This window comes from Epinephelus fuscoguttatus, linkage group LG18 (assembly GCF_011397635.1).
Source record: "Epinephelus fuscoguttatus linkage group LG18, E.fuscoguttatus.final_Chr_v1".
Classification (NCBI taxonomy): domain Eukaryota; kingdom Metazoa; phylum Chordata; class Actinopteri; order Perciformes; family Serranidae; genus Epinephelus; species Epinephelus fuscoguttatus.
The window spans coordinates 36,930,780-36,948,566 of record NC_064769.1 but is presented as its reverse complement, the minus strand read 5'-3'; the positions used below and the strand labels follow the sequence as shown (position 1 = coordinate 36,948,566).

At 38.4% G+C, this 17,787-nt stretch overlaps 2 protein-coding genes across 7 annotated transcripts; one reads left to right on the top strand and one right to left on the bottom strand.

The window, feature by feature from the left end:
* The first annotated feature begins 825 nt into the window (after nt 1-825).
* On the top strand, nt 826-7,664 carry si:ch73-234b20.5 (uncharacterized protein LOC449923 homolog). 2 transcript variants are annotated; one of them, XM_049560103.1, is made up of 3 exons: nt 826-973; nt 4,349-4,519; nt 7,084-7,664. In XM_049560103.1, exons 1-3 carry the CDS (start codon nt 971-973, stop codon nt 7,219-7,221), a joined length of 312 nt encoding a protein of 103 aa, XP_049416060.1. In that variant the 5' UTR covers nt 826-970; the 3' UTR covers nt 7,222-7,664. The 2 variants fall into 2 exon arrangements, with proteins under 2 accessions (XP_049416060.1, XP_049416059.1); XM_049560102.1 differs by lacking the exon at nt 826-973 and adding an exon at nt 1,171-1,383.
* On the bottom strand, nt 7,527-16,008 carry LOC125878696 (heterogeneous nuclear ribonucleoprotein D0-like). Of its 5 annotated transcripts, none has more exons than XR_007447769.1 (9): nt 15,530-16,008; nt 12,791-12,959; nt 11,724-11,885; nt 11,465-11,596; nt 11,265-11,364; nt 9,456-9,611; nt 9,270-9,381; nt 8,816-8,917; nt 7,527-8,031 (listed from the first exon to the last, which is right to left on the bottom strand). XR_007447769.1 is itself a non-coding variant. In XM_049560086.1 (8 exons), exons 1-7 carry the CDS (start codon nt 15,694-15,696, stop codon nt 9,294-9,296), a joined length of 954 nt encoding a protein of 317 aa, XP_049416043.1. In that variant the 5' UTR covers nt 15,697-16,008; the 3' UTR covers nt 7,527-8,917; nt 9,270-9,293. The 5 variants fall into 5 exon arrangements, 3 of the variants coding, with proteins under 3 accessions (XP_049416043.1, XP_049416042.1, XP_049416044.1); XR_007447768.1 differs by having other exon boundaries at nt 9,270-9,361; XM_049560086.1 differs by having other exon boundaries at nt 7,527-8,917; nt 9,270-9,361.
* Between the last annotated feature and the right edge of the window lie 1,779 nt (nt 16,009-17,787).

The window sequence follows — 17,787 nt, the reverse complement described above, 5'->3', positions numbered from 1 at the left end:
CAGCATCCTGAGACTGTACACTTAGTCCAGCATCCTGAGACTGTACACTTAGTCCAGCATCCTGAGACTGTACACTTAGTCCAGCACCCTGAGACTGTACACTTAGTCCAGCATCCTGAGACTGTACACTTAGTCCAGCATCCTGAGACTGTACACTTAGTCCAGCATCCTGAGACTGTACACTTAGTCCAGCATCCTGAGACCGTACACTTAGTCCAGCATTCTGAGACCGTACGCTTAGTCCAGCACCCTGAGACCGTACGCTTAGTCCAGCACCCTGAGACTGTACACTTAGTCCAGCATCCTGAGACTGTACACTTAGTCCAGCATCCTGAGACCGTACACTAAGCAGAACAAGGGGGGCCAAGGACTGGTGAGGGTCAGAGCCTCTGTCCAGTACCAAACAACCAAGATCCAGGACGACACCAGGAAGATGGCCCCCAAAGATGAGCTGCTGAGTGAATACCTCAGGCAGCAGAGGAGGAGGAGGAACCATCATGGAGGGACAAGCCCCTGCACGGCATGTACCACAGACAGACTGAAGAAGTGGCAGACATCAAGAATTCTCACCAGTGTCTGAAAAACACTGGACTAGAGACAGCACAGAGGCACTAATCATGGCAGCACAGGAACAGACTGCTGGTAGGTGGTGTCATATTTCTTTTTATACTAATGAGATATGCTTCTTGTACATATCACGTTAAATGTTTAAAAAGTGAAACAGTGTTAACTCTTGAATCTGGGTGCTAACCAGAGCTACCCTCGTGCTTCCAAACAGCCTGGATGAAGCCTATTTGCAAACTGTCAGCGGCTGCTGAAACAAGCTGCACAACACAGGATGAGGAAGTGAAGCAACACAGTGACTTCACCTCTGCTTTATTGCCTTGCAAATTATCTCTCTGTTGAAAGCAGAGCCCTTTGCCCTGACACATCTGCTCAACACCGGTCTGGATTCGTTGTAAAGCAGCTGATGGTATGTAAACACACACACAGAACTTAAGATACATGTTTTAAACTGAAATGTGTTGTTTATTGTCTTCAATAACTAAACCACAGGGATAAAAATAGTCAATGAATGTGTGGAAGCAGAGCTCATGAAAAGCAGGAAATGAAAGTACTGCATGTTCATGATCCGACTAGAGGTCTTTGTGGCGACGGAGACCGGCTCCTGTTGAGCCAATGAGACTTTGATTGAGGCAACAGGCGGTTAATGAGTAACTAAGGAGAAGGTGCAACCTTCAGCTCTCAGTGAGTGACTTCATACAGTCACAAGAAGCTCAGATCTGTGTTTGTTTGTTGTAAGCAGCAGGACTGGATAAGACGACTTTGTGGAGGCTTTTTGTTTTTATATTTTGGTTGTGACTGAGAAACAGAGCTGCTATGGTGAGTGGTGACTTTTTATACACCCCAGTTTAAATTTAAGTTAAATATTGTTGGCATATTTTAAATATAATCGATTGTTTTTCATCTTGATATCATCTAAAATCATCTCTGTAGGTTGATCCATGTCGCACTTTGTGTTTACCAGGTTTACTTTGTGCTTGAGGTTTTCATGTGACACACACACACACACACACACACACACACACACAGGCCTCTGTAAACTGACTCACACCTGATAGCGCTCTTTTCCTGTTAACCTTTTAACATCCCTGATGACGGCCACACGCCTTTAGTCTTACAATAAAGTTGTGCTTTAAAGTACAACTGCTGCTGGAGTTTTACCTCTTTAAACCTCTTAAAGGGATAGTTCAGATGTTTTCTAAGTGTCCTTGTTTGAGGTACTTATGCACAGTCAGTGTATTACCTACAGCAGGCTGGAGTTCGACATGGAAGTAAGCAATGTACTGCTGTGGACGAGCTCCGCAACAAAAACATATCTCAGCTGCCTATAAAAGTCAGTATCAGTTTCAGTGTGGACTATATTTAGAGTGTTTTCACTGCTTTACTTTAATGTCAGACAGTGATTTCCAATGAGAAAATGGAGCTGTTATATTGCTCTCTTCAAAGCCAGACTCCACTGAGAAAAACAGTGATTTAACACTGCTGAACACAGGAGCTGCTGGTTTACTGCCGCTTCAATCAGCTGGTTTGTTTGTGTTATTTTGTGACTTTGGTGTTTAAAACGGTTAGTTCAGTTTCACCGAAGTCACACAATGACACAAATGAACTAAGTGATTGAAGCAGTGGTGGGACGAGCAGCTCTCCTGTTCAGTGAGATAAAATTACTGTTTTTCTCAGTGGAGTCTGGTGGCTTTGACAAGAGCATAGATGGGGAACTGAACAGCTTCCCAGTTGAAACGGTCTGTCTGACAGCAGGGTAAAGTGATGCAAACAGTCTAAATATAGCATACACTTACACTGATACTGATTCTTTTAGGTGGCTAAAGTACATTTAGTTGCTGACCCCTCCACAGGAGTAAATAGCTTAGCTTCTCTGTCAGACTCCAGCCTGCTTCTCGAAACTGGAGGCGTGCTGACTGATATTTACTGTATGTAATGCACTGACTATGGATAAGTACCTCATACAACACCACTTCCAAAAAAACAAACTATCCCTTTAACAGCCCCCTTTCCCATTATGTAGCTCTAAAGGGTAACTTGTGTATGTTTCAACCTGGACTGGTCGAGTATTGAGACACCGCTGCAGCCGGCAGCCACAAAACAGAACCACATGTAACCACTTGGGGCATTTGCACACTAAAAGTGCTTGTTTTTGTCACTGACAGGCTCAGGCTGTTATTCTAAGTGTCTGACAACATTATGGAAAGGATCCCTACAGAAATAGACGTTTTAGTTTAAGCAGCAACAGCCCTGAAATCACCATCACCAAACCCACCAGACTCCATTTAAATAAAGACTAATTTTAGCGTATACGGAGGCAGCATGTTGTCACATCTAACTGGGTGAGTTAAGGGTTAATTTAAACCAAACCAGAGCTGGTGATTGTTGGAACAGAGAATAGACGAACCGAGATGTTTTCTGTGAGTTTTATTTTGTTTCTATCGACTTTGAATGAAGTGTGTTATATGATGATAAAATTACTGTTTTTTAAATGGAGTCTGGTGGGTTTGGTGACGGTGATTTCAGGGCTGTTTCTGGTTAAACAAAAAGGATCTTACTCTTTAACACAAAGCTCTGTCTCTGTAGGGATCCTTTCATAATGTTGCCAGACACTTAGAATAACAATATGAGCCTGTCAGTGGCAAAAACAAACATTTTAATGGACGTAACTTGATGGTAAGTGATTACATTGCAACCTTTACTTGCCTTACTTAGACAAAGAAACACGAGCAAATAGCAGAAGTTACCCTTTAAGATTGGACAAATGTTATTATTTACTAAATGAAAATCAGTACGTTTCCAGTCACAGTGAAGTGGAGCTACAGTTCCAGCTTGACTGGGCCATTTAACTGGCCTACTGTCCTTGTCCCAGTATACAAGCACGGGAGGGGAACCCATTTATTGAGCCAAGTATGTGCGACTCCTCTAGGATAGGTGGAGATATGCCCCCTTTCAGCTTGTTAGTATTGGACCTTTTTCCTGTTGACCTATTACATCACAGACCAAACAATGGACAAACAAGTTAGCTACTTTTAGCTAGCTGCTAACTGCTACCATGGTGGACAACTTTACAGCTCTGTACATTTGGTCCGTCCAAAAAGTCACGGCTCTGGATGTAGATTTCTCCATGTTGTTACTGGCTTATTCTTCTCTTATTATTCTTCTCTTACACATTTAATGCTATTGGACTTCCGGGTCAAAGCCCGGGGCGGAAACTGTGGAGCATGCTCAGAGCGCCTCGGCCAGATTTAGTACGATTTCAGTCGCGCTAACATGTTTAGCCTACATGTATTTTAAAAGTCCAGTTTTAGTGGAGCTAACACAAAAAAATCTATTTTCTCTAATGTCATGGAAACGTACTGTCACATCTATTCTACGTTCACTGAAGCTACAGTATGTGAGGATTACACCAGCTCAAATATTCAACCCAAAGACGCCATTAAATGGAAATATTCTTGATGTCTAGTACATAACTTTTTTTTTTTATTTTTGTCCCCAAAATTATTTCTGACGTTTTTAGTAACTTTGGAATCTCTACTAGAATTTAAAACAAAGATCTGTGAGGAGTTTGAACAACGTTTAACAGCAAAGTGTGAGCTGACATTGACACGTCTGATGGGTTTTAGAGGTTCACACATTTGTGAGAAGTGAAATTTGGTCATTTACAATTGTGACTTGAGGTTTCTGCTCCTTCGTTTCACTTTCAGTGTGGTTCACTGGTGGTGCGATGGTTTAGTTTCTGACTAAAAATAGAACAATTTCCCTCCCTGCATATTTTTCTCAGGCTGACACAACCTCTCAGTCGCCGGCCCCTGGCTCGTCGGCCAAACTCGAGCAGGTACAAGGTCAGGTCAACGAGGTGAAAGTTATCCTGAAAGACAACATCAGCAAAGTGCTGGAGCGAGGGGACAGACTAGATGATCTCATCGGCAAGACTGACGACCTGCAGGCGTCCGTAAGTATCTGATAATGATGGCGGCCCACAGTGTGAACTCTTGACCCTGTGATTATAGATAAGGTTTTCATTAAAGCAACAAGTCTGTTTGAAAAATGTGTTTTACATTAGTAGAAAGTAACTTTACTGTACTTGAGTACAATTTTTCAGATACTTTACTTAACTATTTCCATTTTCTGCTACTTTATACATCTACTCTTCGACATTTCAGAGGGAAATATTGTACTTTTTTTTACTTGCCATACTTTTCAGATTAAGATTTCACATTAAAAAACACACCACAAGCTGATAAAATACAGTCGTGCCTAGACATGCCTATGTGGGGCCCTTTGTCATGTTATGAGTTCATCAGAGAGACATTTCCCCTTTGAACTTCCCAGATAAGTTCATGTTAATAACTGTTTGAGGCCCAAAGAGGTCAAACTAAACAAAATATTTAACAATATTTCAAATAATACAGAAACGTCCAACAAACAAAAATGAATGTGTGTATCAGAACTTTGTGTTTTTGTCTTGCTGACCAATTATTAATCTCACGACCCCTCAGATTCATCTGGTGACACTGCATTTTCACTTAAATACTGTGATTTAAAACTTAAGTGAAGTGAAACTTATCTATACTCTCTTCAAAGCCAGACTCCAATATTTAGGTTATTTACTGAAAATGCATGTGTAAAAAAGTACTGAGCATACACCTGCACAAGCTGTGTCAGAGTATGTAAACAGATGTTTTAATATTGTTTTGCTGTTGTTAAACATGATCACCAGTCAATTAATTAATCAATACCTTTGCTGTTTTCAGTGGAGGCATGCAAAATAAACATTATCTTTATAAGTTAAAGGTAACATAGCAGGACTACCTAATTTACTAAAGATCATTTTATAAGTGAGGTGTTCCTTTAAGGCTCTATAAAACTTTTATCCCATGTGCAGTGATACTCCTTAGTATGGAAGCCCATTGCTGCCAATGTGATGGGAAAAATAAATCCTGTTGGTCATTATAACGGGAAACGTTCTCAAAATAATGACTCACTTATCACAAAATATTGACGTCATATTGCCAGACATTAGGAACATGTCTCAAAATCGTATTTTAATAATCTTGAAATTACTTAGTATCTCAAAATATTATGTCATTGCTTTAAGCAAATGTCATTTTTTTTTTCTTAAAGTTTCTCATTATGTTGCAAAACTGAGTCATTATTTGAGATAAGTCATTATTTTGCCGTACCAAGTCATTACTCTGAGATATTGCATCATTATTTTGGGATATTATGACACTATTCTGAGAAAGTTTCTTTCTATTTTGTGAAACTCAGTTATTATTTTGAGATATTAAATCATTATTTTGTGATAGTCATTAGATTGAGATGGTTTCTTTAAATTTTGCGATATCAAGTTGTTATTTCAAGACACTGTGTCATTACTTTGATAGTTTCTTTTGTGATATTGTGTCCTAATTTTGAGAAAGTTCCTTTAATTTTGCAAAACTGAGTCATTACTTAGACAAAGATTCTTTTAAAGTTTCTTTTAATTTTGTCATATCATTTCATTATTTCAAGATACTCTGTTATTTTTTTGAGAAAGTTTCTTTTCATTTTCAAGTCACTATTTTGAGAAAGTTTCTTTTTAATTTGTGATACCACGTAATTATTTCCAGACACTTACTTTGTCATTACTTTGATGAAGTTTCTTTTAATTGTATTAAGATATCGAGATATTGTGTTGTTATTTTTATTACGTTTCTTCAATTTACGAAACCGAGTCAATTTTTTGACAGTTTATTTTAATTTTTCTGAAACCAAGTCATTATTTCGAGATACTACGTCATTATTTAGAGAAAGTTTCTTTTATTTTTTGTTACTTAATCATTATTTTGACATATTGTGTTATTGTTTTGGGATACGACGTCATTATTTCGAGATACTACATCATTATTTAGAGAAACTTGTCATTATTTTGAGAGCGTTTCTTTCTATTTTGCAATACCACGTCAATATTTCAAGAAACTATGTCATTATTTTAAGAGTTTATTTCTATCTTGTGATACCACGTCATTATTTCAAGATGCTATGTCATTTTTTTGAGGAATTGTCTTTTATTTTTACGTTATCATGATTATTTCGATACTACGTTATTATTTTGGGATACTATGTCACTATTTTGTTTCTTTTAATTTAGTAATACTTAATTATTATTTTAAGATAATGTCATAATTTAGCAATACCAAGTCATTATTTTGAGATACTGGATCATTATTTTGAAAAGTTTCTTTTAATTTTACAATACTAAATTATTATTTTGAGATATTGCGTCATTATTTTGAGAATGTCTCTTTTAACTCTGCCATACCAGGTCATTATTTCGGGAAAGTATGTCACTATAATAAGTTAAAGGCTTTTTTTCCCTTCACATCACAAGGCAGTTTTCATCTTTCTTTTTCATTTGCACGACCTATGAAAACTATTATGTAGAATTAGTGGAGTTCCCCTTTCAGTAAAAGGATCTGGGTACTTCTTCCATCCATCCATGTTTTATCAGGTTTCCTTTATGTTTCGTTTCAGGCTGACTCGTTCCAGAGAACATCCACACGGGTTGCCAGGAAGTACTGGTGGAAGAACATTAAAATGATGATTATAATTGGTGTGATCGTGGTGATCATCGTCGTTCTCATCATCCTCTTCGCCACGGGTGTTATTTAAAATCCGATCTGTGCTCCTTCACCAGCTCAGGACTGAAAACAATGACGACAGCGGATAAAGCTCACCCCTCTTTTATTGGGCTTTTTAATTGCTCTCATGAGAGTCTCTGATCATTTCAGCTCAAACAGACAAGATATATTTATGGAAATTCAAAGGATACGTGATTTACTGATTCGGTTTCTCTGCCGTAAAGCTTCAAATTCAGACGTGCAAACTGTCATAAACTTGGCTGAAATACTTCTTTCAACACTCCAACAGTCATGAACACGTACTTGTAATATTTCACAAAGGATCACAAATCCAAATGAGCATTTATTATTTTTATTTTGTCACATTTCATGTCCAATTAAGTGTATATACTGTGTGTTTATGACTGTCGAACTCTGTAATAACATATGTAATATATGACTGATGACTATGATAAAGAGGATAAACTGCAACAACGCATTTCAGGCATTCTTCACTACCACAAAACTGGATATATGTGTGATCTGTTGCAACCAAGCTAATATTTCAGTTATGAAATAAATGAAGCAAATCCACAAATAGCATTTGAGAACATTAAATACAAAAACAAGGAGGGATGAGGAACGCAAGCTGCTCAAACTGTGCAGCAATCTAAATAAATGCAAAACACCAAAACGTTTTTAAGATACAACAAATACTTGGGTAAATATGGGAGGAACTGTTCTGTAGGTCAAAGTGCTCTTCGTTTTGTTTTAACAATCAGCTTAGTGATCTTTGCTGGGAACCATCATCTGTCTGGCCAACGCTCCACCAGCTCACTGCCGCCTGTCATCACTCTGACACCTATGGGAAACAAACAAAAACAAATCAGCTATAGATGAATAAAAAACCGTCATATCACAAAATTAACAGGAATCCCCCGTGTTTATAATGTCCAATGTTTTAAAAACATAAGAAAAAACAAACTGAGAACAATTATTTTAACACTTTTACAGTTAAAAAACAAACAGTTAGTCCATAAGCTAGAAATCCTGAGGTACAATAAATCGAAGACGTCAAAATACTAAATGAAAGAAACCTTCGATTGGTCAAAAATACACATTAAAGAAAGCATTACATGCTGGAAACGTCTTGTTTTACAAAAGGTTATTAAAAGGGAAAATTTGTTACAGGAAAATTAACAAAAGAGGAGTCTTTTCCATCGCTGTGAGTAACACAAAACAGAGCAATACATTTACACAAAGTAAAAGCACTTTATGCCCCCAACACAGTCTCGTCCAAATACGAACCAGGTTTTAGCTCATGGACTACTGCCTACAAGAGCTAAATAAAGAAACAAGCATTTTAGATAAGATTAGCAATGCATATAAATTAACAATAGGAACTGGAAAGTCCAGAGAAAGCTGTACGTATCCTTTGAAAAGCAAATAGTTATTTTTTCATATTTATAATCATTACTTGTGGGGGAGTAAGGGCCTGGAAAAAATGACAATTACATGTGTATATTTTAAGTTTTACATTACAAACAGTTGCAAAGAAATTAAAATGGAAAGAAAGATGACAAAGCTGGACGTGTCCCATATTGTTTAGTTTAGAAATGCTGATACAGGATGTTGTAAGACCATACCAAATGGCAGCATTCGAGAGCGTATGCTTCTCGTACCCGGTCCGCATTGAGCGGGCCCTGAGAGTATCTGGGAGTCAGCTCATGGCCTGCAAGGAAGCTCCGCTGGCAGGTACAAACAAGGTATGTCAGAGTTAGGAGACAACATACTTCCTTTTCTGTTTCCTTGCACATCCTTAACTTTGGCATCCATTTACTGTAGTAGCAGTACTTTACCTGTTAACTTTACAGTTTAAAAAAAAAAAAAAAAAGAAGGTGCAAAAGAGGCAGCAGAAGGCCGGCTGTTAAAATAATCGCCACAGAGTGTAGCCTCTATGTTACCACTACTGTAAAGCACTTGAGGGTGCTGAGAAAAAGAAATTTACAAGAGGAAATTATACATAATGTTACCAAACAGCAAATTAAATATAACTACTTTAAAGTTTAAAGTAAGAGGTGTATTTCTGTCTTTACATACCTACTTGAAGATGAGTTTCCTCCGTTAATACGGCTTGTAACTGTTGGTGTGACCACCACGCCGTGGCGACTTGCCATATCCACCAGATTGATCTACGAGCGTGGTACAAAATCTGATTACAGTCATTTTTATCATTTCAAAAGGGTTTAGAGAAAAAATGGAATAATGAGATTTGGGTCAACTCACTGTTGTAGTCACCGTATCCGTAATAGTTGTTGTACCCGGGGTAGTCATAGCCACCATATCCCCCATAGCCTTGATTACTGTAACCATAATTGCCATAATTCCCATAGCCTTGATTCCAGTAGTTGCCATAACCCTGGTTCCAATTTTGATTGGGACCTGCAATTAAACAGGGTTTTAATCAAATCACTGCAGTTCTTGTCGCACGACCTCACAGCAGTTAAAACTTATTTTTTCAGCCTCAAAACCATGTGCTTATTGCTGGTTGGTCGGTAGGTAGGTACACAGATCTTTGTCATTGCACGAGTACAACGAAATTGGGTGGCGACCCTTTCCAATGCAAAGAGCCAAATAAAAAGCATGAGAACAAAAGATGAATACATTATGACTATAAAAAGGAAGTAAAAAAACATATAAGGCAAAACACTGCACATTACGCCCACAGGTGATACGATCATTTTGCACAGGAGATCACAGTGTGTTCAAAGTGCTCATATTGAGTGCAGTAATGACTCTGGGATAAAAACTGGTTTTCAAAATACTCAGATCAGGTCTCTTTCATTCATTATTACGCCTCATTTCCAGTCGTGTATGTGACTGGTGTCTGTAGATCTGTAAATATACGGATGATGCCTCTAGGGATGTGTGCGATTAGACGTCTCAACGATTAGACTGGAGTTTTAAAACAGCGCGGTGGGAAATTAGAGAAATGTCCTCTCATAAACCAGCGCGTTTTGGCAGCACTTTGATCTAGAAAATGAATTTAGCAGCATTTTATCTTTATGGAGACGTTATATTATTTGTTAACTTTAAGTGAGTTATTGTGAGATAATGTGCAGGTTTACATTCATACTGCACAGAGCCAAATGCCTCTCATTTCAGCTGGAATTTAATTATTATTTAGTTGTTTTATTAACTCTAAAGTGAGTTACTATCATTTCTGTCAGATAGTCTGCAGGGTTCAATGTGCCCCACATTTCAGAGGCAGTTTATTTATTTTAGATGTTATTTTAGTGGTTGAAGATTGTGATTAAAGGCTTCAAAGGGCTCTTAATGCACACAATATGTTTTGGGGCAATGTTTCAAACACTTAACAATAAGTTGTGATAAATTTCGAAATTTTGTTTTCTGAGAGTTTTCCTTTTTTAGGCTAGTCGACTAGTCTTAATTAAAGTTTTCGTTTAGTCGACAGGGAAATTAGTGGCCAGGAACATCCCTAGATGCCTCTAGTGTCCAACATAAGAAGGTGCACATCTTTACGGAGGGATGAAAACCTGATAGAAACTACCTGTAGTTTTGAGGTTCTACCTTCTTCTTGAGGTAGGGAGCATGTTCAAAAGCTTCTGAGGTGGTCACATTCAAATTGCAATAGGTGCAAGTAAACAGAAAAACCAGACTGTGCAATCTTACATATTTTAAAGTAACAAATGAGCACTATCGTTACAGGCTATATGCATTATGCTGACATGCTCTACGGAAACCAATTATGTGCCCTACAGTTTTGCTCTAACATCCACATTTTTTCACAAATTCAAAGGAAAAAATAAGCAGACTGAAAATCAAAGGAACAGAAATAAAAAATATCTTGAGCAGACTATTTTAAGACCCCTTATATCCCCACTTATCTGTCAGCAAGAAAGTGAATAAGCTTATGTCACAAAATGTTGAACTACTCCTTTAAAGAAATGACTGCAATTTAGTCAAGTTGGTCGTCACTTTATTTTCTTATTCCAAATAACTTACTGTTTAGTAAGGATTTAAATGGTGCATTATTTCCACCTTACTCTTAATGCAAACATTCTCAGCACTCACCACCGCCTCTTCCTCGAGACCTGGTGGAGTATCCACCTCTGCCTCCCCAGTACTGCTGCTGCTGGTACTGCTCCTTGGACATTGCCACTTTTATTTCACACTAAAGACACACCAATTAAGTTGATTTATTCCCACAGACACATCATGTATCAGTTATATAAGTCATAATATGTGACAGAAAAAGAAAAAACAGCGTGTACCTTGCTTAGTCCGATATTGTGGTACTTCTTCTCCATGATGGCCTTCACCGGCTCCTCCTCTTTGAACGTGATGAAGCAGAAGCCTCTCCTTTTGTTTGTTTTGTTCTCCATGGGAAGTTCAATGGACTCCACCTGTTCACGTCATCAACAAATGTAGAAAACACTGATTATTTATCATGCATGTACACTGGAGAGAAATTCATAAAATGGATAAATGTGATCCCAAAAAGCCACAGCACCAACTCAAAGCCAATCTCACCTCTCCGAAGGCACCAAAGTACTCTCTGACTTTCTCCTCAGGAGTGTCTGGAGAGAGACCGCCGACAAAGATCTTCTTTACAGGCTCCTTGCTCTTCATGGCTTTGGCTTTTTTGGGGTCAATGACCTTTCCGTTGAGTTTATGCTCCTTCTGTGTGGCAACCTTCAAAGCAAAATAATCGATCAACAATAGGGTCAGACAAATAATCTTTTAAGTGTTAATCCACAACTGAGCCCAAATGCAATGGATGTTTATTTGTTGTTAGCCAAAGAATCAGACTGGATTACCTTTTTTTTAGTTTATTGTAGAGCTTTAACTATTTTCATTATCAATGAATCTGCTAGTTAATTTTGTCAGTTCATTAATTAATTGTTTTATTTTATTAGCTGCCTGGAAATGCAAAAAAGTTTACAGCTCAGGTTCATAAATCTCAAGGTGACATATTAAAATAGTAAAAATTGTCCAAAACTCAAAGATATTTGGTTTACAATGATCTATAACAGAGACAAGCAGCAAATGATCCCATTTGAGAAACTGGTAACAGCTGATAACTGGCTTTTTTTTGTCTGCTGATTTAGCCCCAGCTTATGCCTCTCATGTGTTGCTACTGCACTAAAGTCCAAGAGCTAAGCATCCAATTTGCTTTGAAATACGCAAAACTAGCACAGATTCTTAAAATACAGCAGTAATGCAATATCAAAGGTACAGTGTGTAGGATTTATGGGGATATGTTGGCAGAAATGGAATAAAATAAGAATATTTTCTCTAGTGTATAATCACCTCAAAATAAGAATCGTGTTTTGTTACCTTTGAATGAGACGTTTATATACATGGCTCATTCTAACGAAAACACAACAATTCTTATCTTCAGATGGTTGTAAACTAATTAAACCATAGTTAGGAATATTATATGCCATTGCTGCCAATAAATACCCATAAATCCTACACACTGGACCTTTAAATCCCTATGAAAATCTTTATTTTGCATGATACATCAGTACTGTGCATGTGGCTTTATATGTACTCTGATTAAAATGTAAACACTGCTCATGGGAGGAGGACAGTACCTTGTCAACACTTTCCGGTTCTTTGAAGAGCACAAAGCCAAAGCCCCTTGAACGGCCAGTCATGGGGTCCAGTTTTAATGTGCAGTCTACAACCTCACCATACTTGGAGAAATAATCCTTCAGGTCCTTCTTAGTGGTGTCCCAGCTGAGCCCTCCTACAAACATCTTCCTGTTGACAAAACAGCAAGAGTACACCATAACTCATAATGCAGATAAGGACACATGTACGTGCTTAACTGTAAGGTCAGTGTAGTGTACCCGAACCCCTATACAAACTGTAAGGTCTGTGTAATGTACCCGTACCCCTCAAATATAACCTGTAAGGTCAGTGTAGTGTACCCGTACCCCTCAAGTACAACCTGTAAGGTCAGTGTAGTGTACCCGTACCCCTCAAATATAAACTGTAAGGTCAGTGTAGTGTACCCGTACCCCTCAAATATAACCTGTAAGGTCAGTGTAGTGTACCCGTACCCCTCAAGTATAACCTGTAAGGTCAGTGTAGTGTACCCGTACCCCTCAAATATAAACTGTAAGGTCAGTGTAGTGTACCCGTACCCCTCAAATATAACCTGTAAGGTCAGTGTAATGTACCCGTACCCCTCAAATATAAACTGTAAGGTCAGTGTAGTGTACCCGTACCCCTCAAATATAAACTGTAAGGTCAGTGTAGTGTACCCGTACCCCTCAAATATAAACTGTAAGGTCAGTGTAGTGTACCCGTACCCCTCAAATATAAACTGTAAGGTCAGTGTAGTGTACCCGTACCCCTCAAATACAAACTGTAAGGTCAGTGTAGTGTACCCGTACCCCTCAAATATAAACTGTAAGGTCAGTGTAGTGTACCCGTACCCCTCAAATATAACCTGTAAGGTCAGTGTAATGTACCCGTACCCCTCAAATATAAACTGTAAGGTCAGTGTAATGTACCCCTCAAATATAAACTGTAAGGTCAGTGTAGTGTACCCGTACCCCTCAAATATAAACTGTAAGGTCAGTGTAATGTACCCGTACCCCTCAAGTATAACCTGTAAGGTCAGTGTAGTGTACCCGTACCCCTCAAATATAAACTGTAAGGTCAGTGTAGTGTACCCGTACCCCTCAAATATAACCTGTAAGGTCAGTGTAGTGTACCCCTATACAAACTGTAAGGTCAGTGTAGTGTACCCGAACCCCTCAAATATAACCTGTAAGGTCAGTGTAGTGTACCCGTACCCCTCAAATATAAACTGTAAGGTCAGTGTAGTGTACCCGTACCCCTCAAATATAAACTGTAAGGTCAGTGTAATGTACCCGTACCCCTCAAGTATAACCTGTAAGGTCAGTGTAGTGTACCCGTACCCCTCAAATATAAACTGTAAGGTCAGTGTAGTGTACGAGTAAACCTCAAATATAAACTGTAAGGTCAGTGTAATGTACCCGTACCCCTCAAGTATAACCTGTAAGGTCAGTGTAGTGTACCCGTACCCCTCAAATATAAACTGTAAGGTCAGTGTAGTGTACCCGTACCCCTCAAATATAACCTGTAAGGTCAGTGTAGTGTACTCGTACCCCTCAAATACAAACTGTAAGGTCAGTGTAGTGTACCCGTACTCCTCAAATATAACCTGTAAGGTCAGTGTAGTGTACCCGTACCCCTCAAATATAAACTGTAAGGTCAGTGTAGTGTACCCGTACCCCTCAAATATAACCTGTAAGGTCAGTGTAGTGTACCCGTACCCCTCAAATACAAACTGTAAGGTCAGTGTAGTGTACTCGTACCCCTCAAATACAAACTGTAAGGTCAGTGTAGTGTACCCGTACTCCTCAAATATAACCTGTAAGGTCAGTGTAGTGTACCCGTACCCCTCAAATACAAACTGTAAGGTCAGTGTAGTGTACCCGTACCCCTCAAGTATAACCTGTAAGGTCAGTGTAATGTACCCGAACCCCTCAAATATAAACTGTAAGGTCAGTGTAATGTACCCGTACCCCTCAAGTATAACCTGTAAGGTCAGTGTAGTGTACCCGTACTCCTCAAATATAACCTGTAAGGTCAGTGTAGTGTACCCGTACCCCTCAAATACAAACTGTAAGGTCAGTGTAGTGTACCCGTACCCCTCAAGTATAACCTGTAAGGTCAGTGTAATGTACCCGTACCCCTCAAATATAAACTGTAAGGTCAGTGTAGTGTACCCGTACCCCTCAAATATAAACTGTAAGGTCAGTGTAATGTACCCGTACCCCTCAAATATAAACTGTAAGGTCAGTGTAATGTACCCGTACCCCTCAAATATAAACTGTAAGGTCAGTGTAGTGTACCCGTACCCCTCAAATATAACCTGTAAGGTCAGTGTAGTGTACCCGTACCCCTATACAAACTGTAAGGTCAGTGTAGTGTACCCGTACCCCTATACAAACTGTAAGGTCAGTGTAGTGTACCCGAACCCCTCAAATATAACCTGTAAGGTCAGTGTAGTGTACTCGTACCCCTATACAAACTGTAAGGTCAGTGTAGTGTACCCGTACCCCTCAAATATAACCTGTAAGGTCAGTGTAGTGTACCCCTATACAAACTGTAAGGTCAGTGTAGTGTACCCGAACCCCTCAAATATAACCTGTAAGGTCAGTGTAGTGTACCCGTACCCCTATACAAACTGTAAGGTCAGTGTAGTGTACCCGTACCCCTATACAAACTGTAAGGTCAGTGTAGTGTACCCGTACCCCTATACAAACTGTAAGGTCAGTGTAGTGTACCCGTACCCCTCATCCTCCTCGTTTTTACTGGCGTCGATCCTCGATCCCTCGGCCTCGCCCCCCATCGGGCCAGAGTCCCCGGCCGCAGACATTGGGTCATCACTGTTTGCCTCTCCATCTTCTTCCATCCTCATCATGGTCGCGTCATCGCTGAATTCATAATCGTCCGCCATTGTTTTGGCTTTTGGAAGTTGTTGCTAAACTCAAGCTACGTCAGAATTTCCTGCAGAAGCTAAGCTGTCAGCTAACGCTAGCTAGCTAGTATATTTGGTACCTTTACCTGTAACTCTTTACGGTAATTAGAGCGAGCTATCTAATTAGTTAAAGTAAATTAAATTATAAAGTGCGTTTGAATTTCGGCAAACTGGGTTTCAGAGAGGCACAAATTTCTTTCAGGTGCTACAATTTGACAGGTGATTTGTGTGCGACGTTTTGTTTTCATCGCAGCCTCTCTCCTTCTGCGACTGCGTCTTCTTCGTGTGGCGTAATTGGCGGGTCGTAAACAGCTTTCAGATGCAGTACCGCCACCCAGCGGCGGAGTGTGGAATGATTATCTACACTAAAGCCATGACAATACAAAAAATAAAATAAAATAAAATTGAAATAAATCAATTAAACAAAAAGGAAACTTATTATTATTATTATTATTATTATTAGTAGTAGTAGTAGTAGTAGTAGTAGTAGTAGTAGTGGTAGTGTTTATCTGAATAATAATAATACATTTCTGTTTATTAGTGTTGGTCCATTTTTAACCACAGGCTATCTCTCTGATGAACAGTTAAGATCAGTCATATGCTGTCTGTAACGCTGTAACACCAAACATCTTATGTACTTCCCTGTCCCTATAAATTATAGAGGCTGTTTTTATAGATTATACACACTGTTTTTAAACATGTAAATATTAACACTGTCAGTATGAATATTAAAACACTGTAGCACTGCCAAATCCAAGTACCTCATTTAGAATAGTATCATGGGGTTACAGCCAAATATATCCAAATATATTATTTTTCTGTAAAAAGCTTTTATGGAAAAAAAACCCCCAAAACATTCATAATGTTGCTTTGCATCATTTTTTTGTATGTTATGTATGTTAGTATGTTATTTCCATGGCCTGGAGAGTTCAGTTAATATCTGTGAACATGAACTACACAATACTCAATTAGAGGGTCAACCCAAAAATTCCATGCGACCTGGGACCCTTTGATATTTTATTTTGAAAGACTTAAGACTATATATGGAGCTCTTAATATGCCAGAGTGTAGTTATAAGAGTTGCAGATAATGAGCCTGTATAATAGGATATCCACAGATTTAATTTATTTTTATTCCTAAATACATATTTGTATTTTGTTGTCTGTGCAGTGTGACGTATTTTTTGTGTTTGTCTGTTTATTTTACTCCTCGTTTTGATATTATAGTCTGTGAAATGTTTCTTGTACGTTATCTTGTAAAGGCAGTATGGGTGGGGATAAAATTAAAATGTCCTTTTTCTTTGTCAGTTGCAGGTATGCCCTTTTTCTTCCATAAAATATGTTAAATAAAATAAACAACACTCTTTCAAAGCCAGAAACTAGAGAGATGAGTGTCAACTTGTGATGTTGTAGCATAAAAGGTCTGTAGCTGTTCCATACACAGTGTGAATGGAAGACAGATTTTTATGGCCCCACAGCATATTTGTTTTCTTTTTTATACCCAAAATGACTTTTATTCTATTGCAGTTCTCAGCTGTGTAACAGAAAATGTACCCATATATATATATAACTAGAACATTCCCCTCAGTACTCTCACTGTCAGCTAGGCTATAACATCTTTCACAGTCCGCTGTCTGTGGAGCAGCTCCACATTTTATACCCTATATCACAAATTTGAGTTTTAGCACTTTAGTTTTTGGATTTTGGAGAGAGCAATGATTTTTATGCAAGTCTTTGGATTGTCTTACATGAAAGGAATTGCATGTATGAATTTTTTAAATGGGTGAAGTTCCCCTTTAAGTGACAGGTTTATGGTTCCCAACATGAAATACTACATACCCACTGAAGGATTCATGTTTTTTATTTCATTTTTTTTATTGCATTATTATTATTATTATTATTATTATTATTATTATTATTATTACAATAATAATTATTATTATTTTATTTTTCTCTATTAAACATACTTTATTAACACATGAATGCTCTCAGTAATGCTGAAGCAGTTAGTAACGAACAGCTTCCGGTCTGATTCTTCTTCGCCTCTAGTCTTTCCGGCAGACTCCCGCTC